The following is a 17,753-nucleotide window of genomic DNA, read 5'->3' as shown; positions in this document are numbered from 1 at the left end:
ACCGTAAGCTCAGAAACTGGAAAACTGAGGTGCACTGGGTCTGCAATGCAGAGCATGTGCCAGCAGGCAGTTTAGATTACTGAGGATGCTGGGCAGTGTAGTCTAGTGGGTACAAGCAGAGGCTGAGAGTCAGCTGGAGTGGTGCTTGGCCACTGGCCCGGGCTGTGCACCTTGGACAAGTCACTGCTCTAAGCCTCAATTTTCTTATCTTTAATTGGCATAATAAGACTTACCTCATGGGATTAAATGAGATAATGTTTGGAAAGTGCTTAGTCTGGTGTCTGGCCCAAAGTAAGTGCTCACTAAGTGGTCATAATTATGAGAAGTAGGAGGCTGTAGGAAGCCTTGCTGTAAGGGTTCTTGTTTCACAGTGCCAGGGTGGCTCCCAACAGCACTGAGGAAAAAGCAAGCTAGGCAGATCCCTCTGCAAGGCTGCACAGCTGACTCAGCTTACATCTCTGACTGAGACATCCTACTTCTGGAAAAAGTGTCTCCATTGTAGCCAGGTCCCTTGAGTAGGGTCCTGTTAGTCTGACTTTGCACCCTATTGACTCCACATCTGCTGCCTGTGCCGATTGACTGCCCCAAAGCTCCCTGAAGCCCGAATGAAGATGGTAAGGGGTGGAAATGGAAGATACTTGCATAGAGAGGACCCCTTCTAGAAAGTTTTCTCTACCAGCAAATGAAAAATCAAAAGCACAGAGGGAGAAGAGCTAAGGGGGATGGGAGAATTTTCTATCTTCGCAGTTTGTGTCATTATCATGATTAATCTGTATACCTTCATTTTCTGATTAGCCAACTTCAATTTTCCACGTTTCTCTTGTTCTGTATCTATGTATGAGGAAATGGTATAGGATAATTATTTAAGGAAATGGGCTTACAGAGAAGGGGTTATAGGGTGCCACCAAGCTTGGGAGTCCTTGACTGAGGAATAAGCAGTAAGCCAGTCCAATTGGGCTACGTGTGTGCTGAGAACCAGCTCTCAGGGACTGGGCACAGGAAAACCTCACAGGGCAGACCCCTGAGAACCATCTTAAAGCTGTGTCTGGGTCCTCTCAGTTAGGAGGGAAAAGAAGTGAGCTCCTGGTCTGGTGTGGGGCCTAGCTGCAAATGTTGGGACTCCTGGAAGGAGACAGCAGAGTCCAAAGCAGGAACATCCTCCTGAACCCAAGGTCCCCAGTAGAAGAAGGGAGCAAAGCAGAGCCTGCTGGGGCTCCAGACTCAATCCTGGCAGGAACTCTGTCCTGTGAGTGACTAAGAACTTTAAGCAGCACTCCTGGTTTGGTTGGTCAACCTGTGAGAAAATATTTTAAAATATTTTATACATCGTTATTTTAGAGATGCTGCTTTGTAAACACACAAAACAAGATTGTAAAACTTGATTGTAACTTACAAGTGAGTATATTTACATATACATTACTTATTGAAAAGCTACTTACTGAGCTAGCAAAATGGCTCTGTTTGTAAAGTGCCTACCATGCAAGCATGAGCCAGGCATGGGTCCACATGTCTGTAACCGCAGGGCTGCAGGGGTGGTGATATGCAGGTCTTTGTGAGTGGCTAGCCAGTCTAGCCAATTGGTGAGTGCTGGGTTCAGGCAAAAGCTAGCTCAAAAACAAGTATAAAGAAGTTGAGGAAGATGTCTTATGTCAACCTCTGGTTCCCACACATGTGTATATGCATGTACAGGCACCTATATGCACGTGTGTGTGTGTGTGTGTGTGTGTGTGTGTGTGTGTGTGTGTGTGTGTACACATTCCATTCACACACTGGTTGCATGGAATATGCTATTTATTTTTAATAAGTTTAGGGGCATCTGTTCTCTGCTGGTTGAAAGGCGGAGGTAACAGACTGTATAGACCCTTCTCAATGTGAGGTCTGGGCCACTGCTCTGTATTAAGCAGCCTAGTGTGCTCCCTAGAGAGCCAAAGAAAATGTTAGACTATCACAGCCAAGGTGAAATGCTTGGTGATTGACTGTTGGTTTTTCTCTGAAAAGCTAATATCTCACTGAGATTTGTCTTAAGCATCTCTTAATTTATTCAGTGGTAGCTGATGTGCATCCCTCCCAACAGCCACTTCTGCAGTCTCTTTCAGGGGCACACCTGAGGCTAAAGTACTTGGCACATATCTATATGCTGACTAATGACTCCATGGAGCATAGATACCTGTAATCCAGAAGGAGGTGTGGGGAACTGAGAAGCCCTTGATGAAGCTCTCAGCTGGACTGAGAAAATAATAAGGCATCTGTCTCTTTTCAGATTATTTTACCTACTATGAAAGTACTCTTGGCCTTGAACTAATTAAGTATACATACCATGCAGATTATTATAAATGCAATACAACGGTTGCTTGGGTGGTTGAGTACTCTTGTCACCTAGAAAATGCAGATGCAAACATGCATTTTTTATGTGCACATGTACTTGCACTGAAAGTAGCGTCTGGAAACTTTAGGGTCTTTCAACCCTACTAAAGGTTTCTTTTTGTCTGACTTCAATTGACTTTCCCATTGCTTTCTTCTATAGAGACCTTTACCATCCTTTACTGAGCCATACTGGCTTCTCCTGCTGTGTCTCAGGCTCTCCCTTCCTGCTCTTAGGCTTGGGGGGTCAGTGCAGTATCTAGCAGGAGATGGTGGGGAGTGGACGAGAAAACTGCTGTGGGCGCTGTTCTGCCCTACACGATAAAGTGGCACTGTGTGTCCTCAGTGACCAGTCAAAAGCAAAGGATGATCAAACAGATGGCCCAGGGATGGCTTCTACATGTCTCTTCTGAGCACCACAGGGGAGTCTGGTGCCGCTTCATCCCAGGCACAGAGGCACTGGTGGTGTGCTCCACCATCCTTGGGTCATGTGACCTGCATCTCTTGAGAGTCACCTACTTCTAAGCAATACTCTATTGCTGACTCCAGGGTATTGAACAGGGTTCCCCTAGAACATTACTGAATTCAACTTTGAGTTGACTACTTCCCCACATGTTCCCCTTGATGTTAAAAATAAAAGAGAGCTAGTTTGTCATAAACACAAGTGGCTTGCGAGAGAATCCTGGGTTTTGGAAATGGGTGCTGTGGCAGAGAGGACATTGAGATTCACATCAGAGAAGGATTTGGGTGCCAGCCATTTAGCTTTGGGTGGTGAGGGAGGCTGACAGCTTCTTTGAGCCTCCATTTCCCAAATGGAGGTGTGATTACAGTAGCACCTTTCTGACCACATAAATTACTATATCATAGGAGATAAGCATGCTAAAAACATATCACAAAGCAAAAAACAAACAAACACACAAAAAACGTTATTTGTGAGTTTCCATTTTGTGTGAGTTTTCAAGCCTGTTATTCTTTGCATTAACTCTCTAGTTGTACATAACAAATTATCCCCAGACCTGGAAGTTTAAACCCTAGGGACTTATCACATCTCACAAGAGTTTAGGAGTAGTTGCTTAACTCAGGGGTCTGATTCAGTCTCTCATGAGGTTGCCCTGAAGCTGTCATGCTCCTCTCGATTCAAGGTTTGTCTATGGCTGAGGAATCCATATCTCTCCCCGCTGGCTGGCCTGTCTCAGTTCCCTACTGGATATTGCCTAGAGGTTTCAGTTTATCACCTCATGCTCTGTCCCAATGGGTCTCCTGCAAAGAAGAGCGGAAGAATCAATTGTAGAGGGGGGAGGTTGGGAGGGCAGGAGGGGGAGAGAGAGAGAATACAAAAGAGAGAACATGGGAGTGAATACCCCAAGTGGAAGCTGCTGTCTTTTAACACATAATGTGACAAATGCCACATCACCTTTTCTGCCCCGTTTGGCTGGTGACTCACTACAAACAGCAAGTCCGTGTGGGACAAATCAGATGATTTGGGGGAAGTCTAGGGTACAGTCGTCTTGAAAGGTCACCTTGGAAGCGGGCCGCCACACCCCACATACAGGAATTTAAGCGAGACTTTGAGGTGAAGAGGCTTGTAAGTGTCTAAGCTCGGCTGACGTTAGATTATATCCATTTTGGGGAGCATTTGCAAACCCTGAATAAGAATGAGAATCCTTACATACTGTCCTTACCCGGGATGTCGTGTTTATCCCCGAGATGTGATTTGGCGTACGATCTATTGGTACAGTTGGTCCTTTGCCTGGAGCCTCATTTGCTTCCCGGCGATCTAAGAGCTTGCTGCACACTCCGGAGTGGAGCTGACTGGCACGGTGGTGTTGGGCTTCGGCCTACCACTCCCTGACCCAGCAGACACTGCCTATTTCTTCCCTCCATCTCCTGGCTTGCCTGCACACGGGGTGGAGAGGTCTTGTTGAATTTATTGCCTCTTCTTGAATGGTTCCCTTTATCACTCACAAGGCCTCTCATTATGCAGCACCATGCTGCCTGACCTGGTCTCTTCACAAACCCACCATCTTTTCTGTGTGCTACAGAATCTGACAGCATTTTATCCACAGGGCTTGTCCTGGAGCCCTTCATGATTTATGAGCTTCTTGTGGACACAAATAGACTCTTGCAGGTGTTCTGTCATGGTATGTAGCTCTCGTGACCAAAAGGCCTACTGAGAAGGAAATGTCAACACCCTTCCTAATAACAATTCCCGCTCCGAGTACAGAAATTCTAATATCTACTGCATCTCTGGGGCGGCTTGTAGGCTCTGTTTGGTTTCATTGCCTGGGAGCTGAATGGTAACAGTACTGGAATATCTTAACTGATATTGATCATTCCTACCATTGCTCCACCCCAGTTTTATTCATTTTTACTTATTTTCTTAGGGCTCATTCTCACTCTGACATAATAATAGATGTGAACAGGCACTGATACTTTACATTCGTCTGTTTGGGGTTCAAATTATAGTTCTTTAAAAAGATATCAGTTCCTAAAAACTGACTAAAGATGGAATTTGTACTTAACTCATTTGTTCTCTCTTCCTCCCTCTCCCCCACCCTGTGTGTGTGTGTGTGTGTGTGTGTGTGTGTGTGTGTGTGTGTGTGTGTATGTGTACATCAGCATCTGTGTCTGCATCTGTGTCTGTTCAGAAGTCAGAGAGCCAGCAACCTTGAATGTCAGGAGTCATCCATCCACCTTTATAATACAAGGTCCCTTACTGGGGCCTGAGACTCACAAATTAGGCTAGACTGGCTGGCCATCAGGCCCCAGAGATCTGCCTGTTTGTGCCTTGGCTACACCAAGCTTTTCACTCGAGGGCTGGGAATCAGACTCAGGTCTTCATGCCTGTACAGCAGACACTTTCCCAACAGAGCTGTCTGCCAGCCTCTCACCTGCTATTTTTTGGGGGGTGGGTTGTCTCTTTATATATAAAGACAATCCTAGATAGAATGAACCAAAACTAATGTTGTTGGGTGTGTTCACCTGGAGAAGTCCCAGATGTTCTTCGTCTGGGTGGGTTGTCAGGGCTGTTGTCCACCCTCCTACTTGGAGTCTGGAGAAATTCGTTCCAATGCTAGATTCCTTGGCATAAGCCCATATGTCCTCTAGAATGCCTGCCTGTCTTCAAAACTCAGGAAAAGCTGCCAATTCCTTAAGTACTCTCTAGCTATGTCTTGCAGTTATAAAGCTCTTAGGGTTAGCCTAATGTAGAGGGATAGAGCCTCACCCTCACTGAGAACACTCTGAGATTGAGAGCCCTGGTCCTGTTCAACAGGCTCGCACACTTCACAGAAGACTATGGTGAAGCCTGTCTCCCAAATGGTGCCATGCTCAGAGCTCTTAAAAATGACAGCAAAGCTCATAAGAATGGTATTGCGTTTTGGGTCTCCATCAGATCAATTGGTAAATACTGTGGCAAGATGTGGCTTTTGGTAAATACAGTGGCAATATTTGACACATCTCAGACTCATCCTTGGGGGCTAGCCAGGAGGGAGAAAGTATTGGGTAAAAGCCATCAATAAGGATGAGTGAATAAAAATGTAAGTGGCAGGAAGCCTGACAAATGCAGTATTTCTGACAATAATAAAATCCATGTACCCACTTCTTTTCGCCCAAGCATCCCAAATCAGTTAATGACAGGGTTGTCTTCTTCCTCCACATTCCCTCCCTGTCCCACAGATCTCACAAGAGACTTCGCTAGGCTGAAAAGCTGAGTTGCCTGCCTTTTTCAAACAATAGCACAGGGTGACTGTGATCTCATAAAGCTGTATTTTTACTGTCATCTGGAAAGTGTAGTAGTCCTTGGTAATTACATGGTACTTTCCATCTGTGAGAGAGTAAATCTAATGCTCCAACTCCTCTGCCAAGACCAGAGAGTGTGTTGTGCCTTCACAGCTCCACTGGTCCACCTGTGTCTTGCTGGAGTATCTTTTCTGAAGGGTGCAGAGCTGGTAAAGTTACACCCGTCACTTACTGTGGGGCTAAGTAAAATGTCTGGGTTTTCCACAAAAGCAAGAGCATGGAGGACCAGTGTTTCCTAACTGTAGCAAGCAAATAGTCGTCAACAGAATATCAGCCTTGGCACTATCACCAGTTACCATGTTTGATTACAGACTCGATTTCTAGAAACATTAGGAAATATTTTGTCTGTTAAAGGGTGCAGAGTGTTGTTTCTGATGCATTGTCTGCTCCCAAACTTTTACAAAGAAAAAGAATTGCCGGCTCTCTGGCAGCAGGCTTTGGTATCTTGTTTTTTCCTTTCTAAATGTCTGTGCTTCCATTCTGTAGTCTGTTTACTCTGCTGGGAATTCCCTTTACAGTGAAGAAGTTTCTAATTCCACATAATAATAGTTGTCAATTCTTAAGGCTATTTTTGTGCTTTTAGGATTCTATCCAGATTTTCCCCCTATGTCTGTGTTTTGTTTTCTAAGTTTATTTCTAGTGATTTCATCATTTCAGTTTTAATTTAATGTTTGTTAACTTTAGTTTAATGTCCACTTTGAACTGACTTTTGAACAGGTTGAGAGATGCTAATACAATTTCTTTCTTCTTCATGTCAATGTCTGTTTTTGCCTGCATCGTTTATTAAATAAGATAGGTGTTTCCAGGGGAAGTTTGTGACAATTTTGTCAAAAATTTGGTGTCCATAGCTGGGTCTAGTTTGTGTTCCATAGCCTGCACGTCTGTGCTTGTGTGAGCATCATGTTGTCTTTGTCACTATGGCTCTGTACAACAATTTGAAGTCACGTGTTGCAATAATTCTGGCACCACTCTTTTTGCATAGGATTGCTTGGCCATCTGTGATCTCTGTGTTCTCATATGAAATCTAGGATTTCCACCCACCCACCCACACACACACACACATTAATTCTATGAGGAATGTCATTTGAATTTTGATAGAAATTGAATCTGCACATTAATTTTCGTAGTGTAGCCATTTAAACATACTTTAATGAAGGGTGGGTAGGGTGCTAGAGCACATGTGGTGTGTTACTGGAAAGTGGAATACTGGGGGCCACAGTGGGGAGAGGAGCAGCAAGTAGGGGGCATGAGTGATTGGGGGAAATCACCCAAAACCAAGTATATATGAAAATGCAGCAAGGAAACCTGTAACTTTGTTTGCTGAATAAAATTGAAAAAGTCTGTTGTTTCACAAGATATCTTGGTTCCTTTGGCTCCTTTTCCTCTTTTTCTCTGATGAGGAGAGTCCAAATAACCTAATGAATTTCCAAGGTTAAACTAACAAGACTTCAAAACATATTTTATATGTGTGTGCATGTGTGCGTGTGAGCCTGTGTGTGTGTGTGTGTGTGTGTGTGTGTGTGTGTGTGTGTGTACACACACAAGAAAGTTAGTTTCCTCATTCTACCACATGGGTCCAAGGCATCAAAATAATCAGGTCCAGGCTTGGCGTAAGGTGCCTTTACCCACTGACTCATCTCATTGCAAACCTCCAATACTTGTAAGCAAAGGACTGATGGGTATAACAGATAGCCTATGGTGTTAATTTTCTGCTAATCTTATTTGTTTGAGACAGGGTCTATCTACATAGCCCTGGCTGTCCTGGAACTCACTGTAGACCAGGCTGGACTGAAATTCAGAGATCTACCTGTCTCTGCCTTTGGAGCACAAGGATTAAAGGCGTATACTACCACTGCCCTAGTTTTAATTTTCTTAACCATAGTCTTAATGCATTGCTTCAGTTAAACCAACATGACTTCAATCCGTTATGCAAATGAAACATTTATTCCATTAAAATGTGTTGGCATGATTGCATCTCTTAAGTTTTCACTGCACAATAAATTGTGTTGAATGTTCTGTTTCTTTAGTTTTGATTTTCTTATTTTGTCTGTAATGACAACATATTTAAAATAAAAGTCTTTAAAATGGCAGAATAATGTGATAACATGTCCTCACTGATAATTTAATACTTGGCTATAATGAGCTCATCTGAGAGATTTCATTAAAAACAGCAAGGTGCCTGAACATCAAAACCAAGATGGTTTTAATCACAGAATTATAGTAATTATACAAATTCTGAGATTTTCATCAGACATAAAAGGCTTCCAAGGGCAAGCATGCACTTTAAACCTTATACTAATAACTATGTATTGTTCTAAATTATAGTTGAGAGACTCCTTGGGGCTAGAGAAATACTAGAGAATATATCAGAGAGAAAAACGTTATATATTAAACTTTTACAATTTTGGTGGTGTAGGGATACTGGTAAGAGACTTGTTTCCTGGGCAGTGCTAGAGGAACCCCCATTTGTGGACACTGGATGCATCAGGGGCACAATACCTTCAGGCCAGGCCAGCGAGCCTGGATCATCATCATGCTGGAGTGCAGAGACTATCCATGGAACCTCTTTCCACCAGGGGATCTGAAGGTGAAATTTGCCTGGACTCTTTCTTCCCATCAAGACTGGGGCACAGCACTAGGGAAAGAAGTCATTACTGGCCCAGAACCTAGACTGCTGAGGTTAAGAAAGGATACTGTAAAACTTATTTCATTACTATAGGGATTATTGAAAATGCCATTTTCATAAAGTGGCAAAGTACAGGCCCTCCTTGATTTTAAGAGACCTGGTATGTAAAGATACTCAAGGAAGGTTTTATAAAGATATCCCTAAACAAAAACATTTATTTCATCTAATTTTATTGGTTCATTGATTAATTTATGGCTATGAATACAAGGATGATTAAAAAAGGGGGGAACACTTCAAAATTAATGTGTCAAGGGATGTTGTCTATGGCAGAGGAGGAAGAAAGGGTGGCCTTAGGGACATAGAGATGGTGAGTGTGGCTTGCTCATCCTTTATTACAAGGATTAGGTGTTAGGGTGCAGTCATTCTAAGAATTGCCAATGACTAAGTGAGACACAGAAGTCCTCATGTAGGCTGGAAGAGTTATGCCCAGAACTTGAGTCCTGACAAGACAGCATCTCATCTCTGCTCTCCTAATCCATCCCTTGTTGTGGTAAACTCCTCATTGCCACTTGCAGGAATGACTGGAGATTTGGTATGACAGCTGTCATAGAATCCCTCTGACTGTGTTACCATCAACACTTTGGACTTGTGTTTGAGCTTCTGGATACTTCCCTACTTGTTCAGAAAGCTCAACGTCTATTCTGATGGCCATTGGGCCTATCTCAGAGGTATACACACATGACTGCAGTCCTCTCCCTGCTGGACAGCACTGGAGAAGAAGTCTGCCACCAGTAATTTCAGTGTCATTGAAGTTGTGCTTTTGTTCATTAAAATAAGTGTCATCATGAGGAACTACAACATACAGGGAAATAGAGACGAGTCAAAAAATCAGTTTAGCAGTGGTTCCTGCCCATCTTTTCATGTTTCCTTCAATGTGCCTTGTGTTCTGATTTACAAACACACTTATACTTAATTATCTGCCATAAAGAATTTCAATAAAGCTTGGGAGGGCAGTCAATTGACTATTGATTGCCATAGTGAATGAGCCCTTGGTATCTTAAGCAGTGTATTGCAACTTCATGTAACTGAATGTGGGGTTCATGAGAAATTCAGCAACTGTATGGTTTCTGAACATACAGTCACCAGAACTGCTTTAAAGTCAAATGCCCAATGAATCCATTTGTTTCTAGCAACACTCACCCAAGCTGCACTGGGAAACTTCACTGAGGCCTTGATTCTCAAGATAAAACATGTGTACTTTGCCCTGCACATACGTTACACCATACAACAACAGTGAATGCCCGAAACACCTCAGTCTGGATTTATGTTATGAACTGCGGTGTATTTATTGCCCATGCAAATTTTTCCACTCTGGTAGATACATGATGGCTTGATTGTAGTAAACAAAGACTTCTAGTGTTTTCCTTCTGCTGTTCCTCAGAATGTGAGTATCAAATTAGGGTATCTTGGATTTGATTGGGTTGAAATATTTGGTTTAAATAACTTCTATATGAGTTTTGCACTAGGTTTTCATAAATAATGGCTAAACAAATGTTGGCTTGGGATCAGGACAGCATTTTCAACAATTTCTGAAAATGCTTTAAATAGACTTTTACTATATTTCATTATATATTTAGGCAAAGTGCTTTTCTTAATTGGTGATTATAGAATCAAAATATTGATCAGTTCTGCAAGAAGATGAAGATGAGTTTTCCATCCTGCAGTATCAAATATTCAGCTAAGACTGAATTATGTCAAATAATCACACACACACATCATTAATATGCACATTTGCTTAATCTTCAATAAATGTTAAAATTTTATGTATACAAAATAATTGCTTTAAAATAAATGTATGATTTGTGGTGACTAAATACTTGACTTGTGTGCTTATTTTATATACCTATATACTTTGGATCAAGTGAAAATTTCTTAGGTGAAAAGGGATCCTGAGTGGGAAAAGTTCAAGTCTGAGTGGAAACACTAAGGGTGCCTGTTCTTTGTGTCTTCTCAGGTTCCCCCTCATCTTCGGTGCATCAGGAAGGCTATGATGGGAACAAATGAAAGAACGTGGAGGTCCCATTTAACTGGTTGTTGCTGCCTAGAAGATCTTCCCTTGGAAGCAGGACAGCGGTCCCGTGTAATGGTTGACTTCCAAAGGCAGGCCACGTTCTAGAAGGAAATGGATAAAATTGGTCCAGGGGACTTCAGAGGCACTCTGGTCTAATCAGGAAAGCCCTTGTGTGGGGCCTTGCCGGCGCCCTGGGATGCTGCACACGCTGGACGCATGGCCTGCACCTGAGTGAGGATGGTCCGTCGTGGGCTGCTGGGGTGGATTTCTCGGGTAGTGATTCTGCTGGTGCTGCTCTGCTGTGCCATCTCTGTCCTCTACATGTTAGCCTGCACCCCCAAAGGCGACCAGGAGCAGCTGGGACTGCCACGGGCCAATGGTCCCACAGGCAAAGATGGCTACCAAGCCGTGCTGCAAGAGCGCGAGGAACAGCATCGCAACTACGTGAATAGCCTTAAGCGACAGATCGCACAGCTCAAGGATGAACTGCAGGCACGCAGTGAGCAGCTCCGCAAAGGGCAGGACCAGGCCAGTGATGCCACCGGCCTGCGCTCAGGCTGGGACCCTGCACCCAAAGCCCAAGCTGATCTGCTGGCCTTCCTGCGCGGCCAGGTGGACAAGGCCGAGGTCCATGCAGGTGTCAAGCTGGCCACCGAGTACGCTGCTGTGCCTTTCGATAGCTTCACCCTACAGAAAGTATACCAGCTGGAAACCGGCCTGACCCGCCACCCTGAGGAGAAGCCGGTGAGGAAGGACAAGCGTGATGAGCTGGTGGAAGCTGTCGAATCAGCCCTAGAGAGTCTGAACAGCCCTGTGGAGAGCAGCCCACACCAGCGTCCTTACACGGCTGCGGACTTCATAGAAGGTTGGCATGCTTGGAGATCTTGGGGTGCGGGAAGGGGGATTGAGAAAACACTTCTGAAGTACCTCAGAGCCTAGGTAGGTCTCTGGGGTACCTGGTGGCAAGTTTCATGAGGGAGACACCAAAGGTGTATTGGAAAATTATTTTCCGGAGACTCTTGCTTCTCCTCACTTTCTGTTGGAAACTGCACTAAATACAGCTTATTTGTTCTGTGTTAGAAGAAGGTAACACTTCATGCTTTGGATGGTAAAGTACTTGCCTGGAAGGCATGAAGACTTGGAGTTCAGGTTCTCCACATCCAGATGGGCAGCTCAGTTTTAATAACAGACCTTGTATGGAAGGATCAGGTGGAGAACAGTTGAGGAAGACACCCATTGTCATCCTCTGGTTTCCAAATGCAAACTCATATGTGCATATTATCTTACACACTCACCCTCCCCCACAAAAGAAAAGAGATAAAACAAAATATAGATGTAAAACTCTGAAACCCAAATAGAATATACGAGTAAATCCATTGTGTCATTTACCCTAGACACTTGTAGAAATTGGGTTGGGCTATGAAACCCAGAAGACAACACAGAGCAAAGCATTTACATGTGGCAGATCCTGTGGGAAGACTGCTGCATGGACCCTTTGTATTCATCAGGACCTGTTAGGAAGCACTTATTAATTCAGGGAAATGCTGGTGCTACAGATCCCAAGTTGACAGAGCCAGTATTTGAACCCAAGATGACTGAGCCTTGAGTGCACGTCCTTAACTACAGTGTCACGTGCAGGTGGCTGATGGAGATGCGAAGGGAGGCTCACTTTTTGCATGGGCACAAGTCAATCTGGGACTGATTGTGTTTGTGTTTGATTCTTTAGGAGACACTCTCCTTATCTACTTCCTTGGAAGACTCCTTGGTATCTTATTAATGGACACATTATTGCTGGTTCAAAAACATCTACTCATTTGGGATAAGCCATTGAGGGCATCTAGTTCCATTACTTGACTTCTGGATAGAATCTTCTTCAACATGGCCCAAAATACAGCTGTGTCTTTTTAATTGTTACCTTTTCTTTGGGGAAACCATACCATTGCCCTCAGGAAAGACAGTTTCTCTTCAGTCAAAAATTCTCCCAGGCAAGGGTGACAGCTAAAATGATCAAATGTTTGCATTGGAAGTGTAAGGACCTGAGTTCGATTCCCCAGGACTCCACCACCACCACCACTGCAGACAAGGCCAGGTGTAGTGGTGCACACTTGTAATCCCAGTTCTAGGGAGGTGGAGACAGGTCCATCACTGATGCTCACTAGCAAACTAGCCTAGACTACTTGGCAAGTTCCAGGCCAATTAGAGACCCGGGCCTCTACATGCATGCAGACATGCACCTACACATAAGAGAGCACCCGGGCATACACACACAATCCTCTATTTCCTGTTCCCTGTATGCACTTGGCTATCTTGTGGGTTCCTTTTTAAACTTCATATCTGAGCCACAAATTCATGAACTTTTAATATATAATCATTTTTTTTTTCTCTACTTAGAGCCTGGTAAAGAAATCATTTATAAGATCAGTCTTTTGGAGAGAGGATTTTTGTAATTCATGCATTTGAGATGTAAAAAAAGACAATGCATCTCTAGCCACTAGCTAGAGTAGTAATAAGCACATGATGAGCATTCAGTAAGAGTTCAGGTTAGGATGAAGCAGCATCCCATTTGATGGTGCTTTATAGTTTATGAGGTGCTTCTACATTTATTATTTTACTAGCTGACCCTCAGGGGATATCATTAAACACCATTTTAAAGAAACCACTGCTCTGCCACACTCCTTTGAGTGTGCTATAGATTGCTGCCCACGTACAAAGCAATTTGAAAAGAACTTGATTACAAATCAATGCCTGCAGCTTAGAAAGTTTGCCCTTTTGATTTCCAATCTGCGTTCTTTTTTGAAATCTCCATCTGCTTTTTTTTATCTGGTCTTGATATGTAAGGCCAGTTTCTCTCAGTCAGCAGGGACAACAACCCGGGTTTGTTTGCTCTGAGATCTGGCTGACTGTCAGTGAGAGACATTCTCACCCAAGCTGCCTGGTGTTGGTTCCATGTATAAAACACAGCTGGTATTCCTAGGGAGACCGACTCACATGTAGCTTCTGAATTCTAGATAATTATTCTCATGTGCTATATAAATGAAGATAAAACACTGTAAATGTATTTGCGTGTAACTGATAGTTATAAACAGCTCAGGTTATTTAATTTTTTAAAAATTGTTATCCATACCAAAGCAATCTGGGAGCCATCTTTTATGGTCACTGGAAGTGAGTTCTTTGGGAAGAGTCTCCAAGTCAAAAGAAGATGCAGGAAGTAGAATTTAAGTTCAGCATAAGGAAGTTGAGAATGGTGTTGCCTCCAAACTGAGTGAAATTCTTATCAGTACAGGAATCAGCTGGAAGATCATTGAGCTGGAGTTGTAAATTGTGGTTCTTGTTTCAGAGAGCTGTTTGGACGGAATTACACTTGATCTTCTCAGTCTTGGCTCACTTTTCTTTCATCTACACCTATTCAAAGTGAGAGAAGCAAATGGAAAAAGTCTGTGTGAGATCTGTTTTCTGAAGTTTGAGCAGTAATAAGGACTTTTGAAGGAATAATATATTTTAAACAACTTCTTTGCATTTCTAAACATAACTGGAGAGAAAATGACTTTGTCGGATATATGAGACTTTGGTGGTCCAAAGTTGGAGTCATTTAACAAAAATCCATGGGAAATTAAGTTAAACAGGAATGTTCTGTGTGCTCAGGAGATTCTAAACGCAGTCAGCAAATTGCCTGCTGCTGGACTAGCAAGGCAAGGATGGGGTTGCTTGTGGGTGTACTAGTGTCTTCTGTTGCTATGACCAGATACTTCACAAGAAGCAACTTAATGGTTTATTTGGACTTACAAGGTTTAGGGAATATAGTCCACCATGGAGGAAGAAGCATGGTGAGAGGCAGATCCACAGCTCAGGTGGATACTCCTCACCTCACATTTTTGTGCAACAAGAAGCAGAGAGTATACAGGAAGTAGGCTGGGGCTGTAATGCCTCAAGGCACCCCCCTCCCAAGTTACCCACTTCTTCTAGCTAGACTCTACCTCCTAAAGGTTCCACAATGTTCCAAAGACAGTACCATTCACTGGGGACTAAGTGTTTGGACACATGAGGCTATGGGGACATTTCATATTCAAACCACAACAGTATTTAAAGAAATAATAAAACACTATGGCATGGAATGCTTATAGGTAACAGTGGTATAAAACTTAAGGTGAGGCAGGGGACAAGATCATGGGGCTCTGAATGATTTACAACAAGACCCTTAGACTCCTTGAGAAATGGCTTGCTCCTTTGTCAGTAAGAAACTCACTGTGCATGTCTGCCCAGGCCCTTCCCAGACCTGGACGGAAGAATTCTCCACTGTCCACTCGCCAGGTGACAAAAGGCAAGTCACTTACCTTACAAAAGGAGAAATTGAGAATGAACACAGTGACTTCTGGTGTTGCAGTGACAACTCTGTACTTCTATAGAGCTTGCAGAAGGAGAATAGCACACTTCTGCATATATAATCTATATCTATAGGATTTATTATTTGTCTCTAAAATCTAAGAGGAGCAATAGTTATCCCTGGGTTCAGGGTGTCTCAGAGGCACTGAGTTTTTTGTTGGATTCTCATTCAATAGTGTTCATTTTTGCAGCTATTTGGGAAGAGAAGCAAATATTAAGCTGTAATCAAGCCCCAGCCTCAGAATGTCTAACTGCTCGTCTCCTCTTTCTTTACATTTTATTACTTATTCCTTCAGAGGAAGATACTCACGCTGACATGCCACTGGCATTTGTCTTTGCTTTGAAGATTCATGAAGAGAGTAGTGAATGTGATTGGCGTCATTCCATGAAGCCATTTACCTTTCTAAATCTTCTGCAATCCAAATATGTGACAGTGGGACCCCTAGGTGAATTTGTAATGCCTGTTGTCACAGTAGGGTTCTCTGTCACTAACCAGTGATGCTCTCCTTCCTGCAGCTACTGTAGAGTTAATGGCAGAGCAAGAGAGTTCAAATGCCAAGTGACTCAATTGGGGGTGTGATGGAGTCAAGTTTGAGGGTGCTGTGGTTTGAATGTACCCCTTCAAAAATTCAGATGTTGACAGTCTTGATGGCTTGGGCACTGAGGGAGTAGAGCTTCATTGAGGCCTTTACAAAAGAGCCTCCTTGCAGCATCCTGTACCTGCCCTTCCACCTCCTTCACCATATGGAACACAGCATCCCTCCCCGGAGGATGCAGTACTCCCTAGACAATGAACCTGGAGCAGGGCCATCTTCAGCTTACAGTAGTGCAACACTGTGAAGAAGTACATTTCTATCCTTTACAAATTATCCTGCTTCAGGAATTTTCTTATAGCAACAAAATTGACTATGAGAGGGATACCCGGAGATGTATTTTAAAACTAGGCAATTTGGGGGCTACTACATTAACTTTGTAGGTGGTTGTTCAGTCAGTTCTGACCTCCTGTCCATTACAATTGGACTTCGGGGAGCTTTTGAGTTTTGGAGATCCACTGGTTATCTGTCACCATGTGACTTCTAGTGACTTCTGTGGTCACTTCATTCAAACTTGCCTTGTCAAGTCAAATGTAACTCTATGTCTGGATTTTAGCAACCTACTGGTAAGCAATATGTCAGGGATGACACTGGGCAGGAAAGAGATTCCTCCCTTAGCATTCCTGCCAGTGACATGCCTCTTGTTAGTCACTTGGTGATGGGGTAGAAATGACAAGATACATTCTAATAAATTATTGCACGTCTGGGGATCCCGCTGCAGAAATAGGGAAGAGGAGATTCTGTACCCTGGATGACCCTTGACTTATTTTTAGGGTATGGTGGTACATGGCGGGGGGGGGGGGAGCTGTCGTAGATATGGAAGCAAAGTATGTAAAGTCTTAAGTAAGTACACCTCAGAGTCCTAAGCCAGTGTCTACAGGAAATTGGAGGCATAGAACTCTTGATATCGGTTCTACTGGAAGAGCAGCATTGGTTTCTGCTTAAGTTATGAGCAGGCCTGTGAGGTATCAGGCTCCCCTCTCACTCACTTATCTACCCTCTACTGCTCTCACATCTCATTTGTTTGCTGATGCTTTAATTTCCTACACTAAGGGATAAATGATATAAATTCTGGAATTAGAGATAAGAGGCTTAAATGTAGGTAAACGGCTCAGAGCTACACGTGGTGGGGTAAATTCCTCCTGCGATGGTGTCAAGAAGGAAAGTAGCTTTGGTTTCTTTCCAGTGGGCAGGAATCCAACTTCTAGGCATTCCATCCAGACTCTCAATCCTAGAGGGCTGTTGCTGTTGCCCAATTATTTGCTATCCCACACTTTTATTTTGTTCTGGGCTTTGCTACTATGTGGCTGACCCTCCCTCTCACATTGAGAGGGTAGGAAAGGATAGTAAAGAAGGAAGGACATTCAGATCAGACAATCAACTCTACAGTTCTAACACTTTTGTAGAAGGCCAGTTCCATTGACTTCCAAGGGACTCGGAAGCATGGAACCTGTGCATGACGTGTATTCTGTGATAAGATGAAGGAACTGGTGAGGATGGCATTGTGATCTTGTGATTGGCAATTTTATTATCCTTATTTGAGGTAAGTTAGTTCCCAGTGAGCTTTCAAAAGTGAGCTTGCACTGTTCCTGACTTACCTTCTACCTTCAGAATATGTCATGAGAGACTCTATGGTGTCACTCAGTGGAGGAGCAGTTTCTTAATATTTGTGAGCTCCTCCTCACAATTCTACAGGCCTCTAATGTTGCACCAACTGCAGCATCCTGAGGACCACTGTAACCTGTGATGGCGATTGCTATGGCTTATTCCAGCTGGGAGTATGTTTGAACACATTCTGACATTCTGTAAGTACAATCTCAGGCCAATTCCTCTTTCCCTGTGAAGAGAGGCTCTCGTGATCTCCACTCAGCCCAGGCGGAAGCTGAAATTGGAAGAGGTTGAGAACCCCAAGGCTGCACAG

The 17,753-nt window shown here is 43.5% G+C and overlaps 1 protein-coding gene across 1 annotated transcript in view; it reads left to right on the top strand.

Moving 5' to 3' along the window:
- Csgalnact1 (chondroitin sulfate N-acetylgalactosaminyltransferase 1) overlaps positions 1 to 17,753 on the top strand; it is a 148,621-nt gene that overhangs the window by 47,162 nt on the left and 83,706 nt on the right. Inside the window, exon 2 of the mRNA XM_036166651.1 lies at positions 10,803 to 11,724. Coding sequence (XP_036022544.1) covers positions 11,097 to 11,724 — 628 coding nt within the window. The 5' untranslated portion in view covers positions 10,803 to 11,096. The remainder of the gene's footprint in view (positions 1 to 10,802; positions 11,725 to 17,753) is intronic.

This window comes from Onychomys torridus, chromosome 17 (assembly GCF_903995425.1).
Source record: "Onychomys torridus chromosome 17, mOncTor1.1, whole genome shotgun sequence".
In the NCBI taxonomy this organism is placed as follows: Eukaryota; Metazoa; Chordata; class Mammalia; order Rodentia; family Cricetidae; genus Onychomys; species Onychomys torridus.
This window is presented reverse-complemented; position numbering and strand designations above follow the sequence as displayed.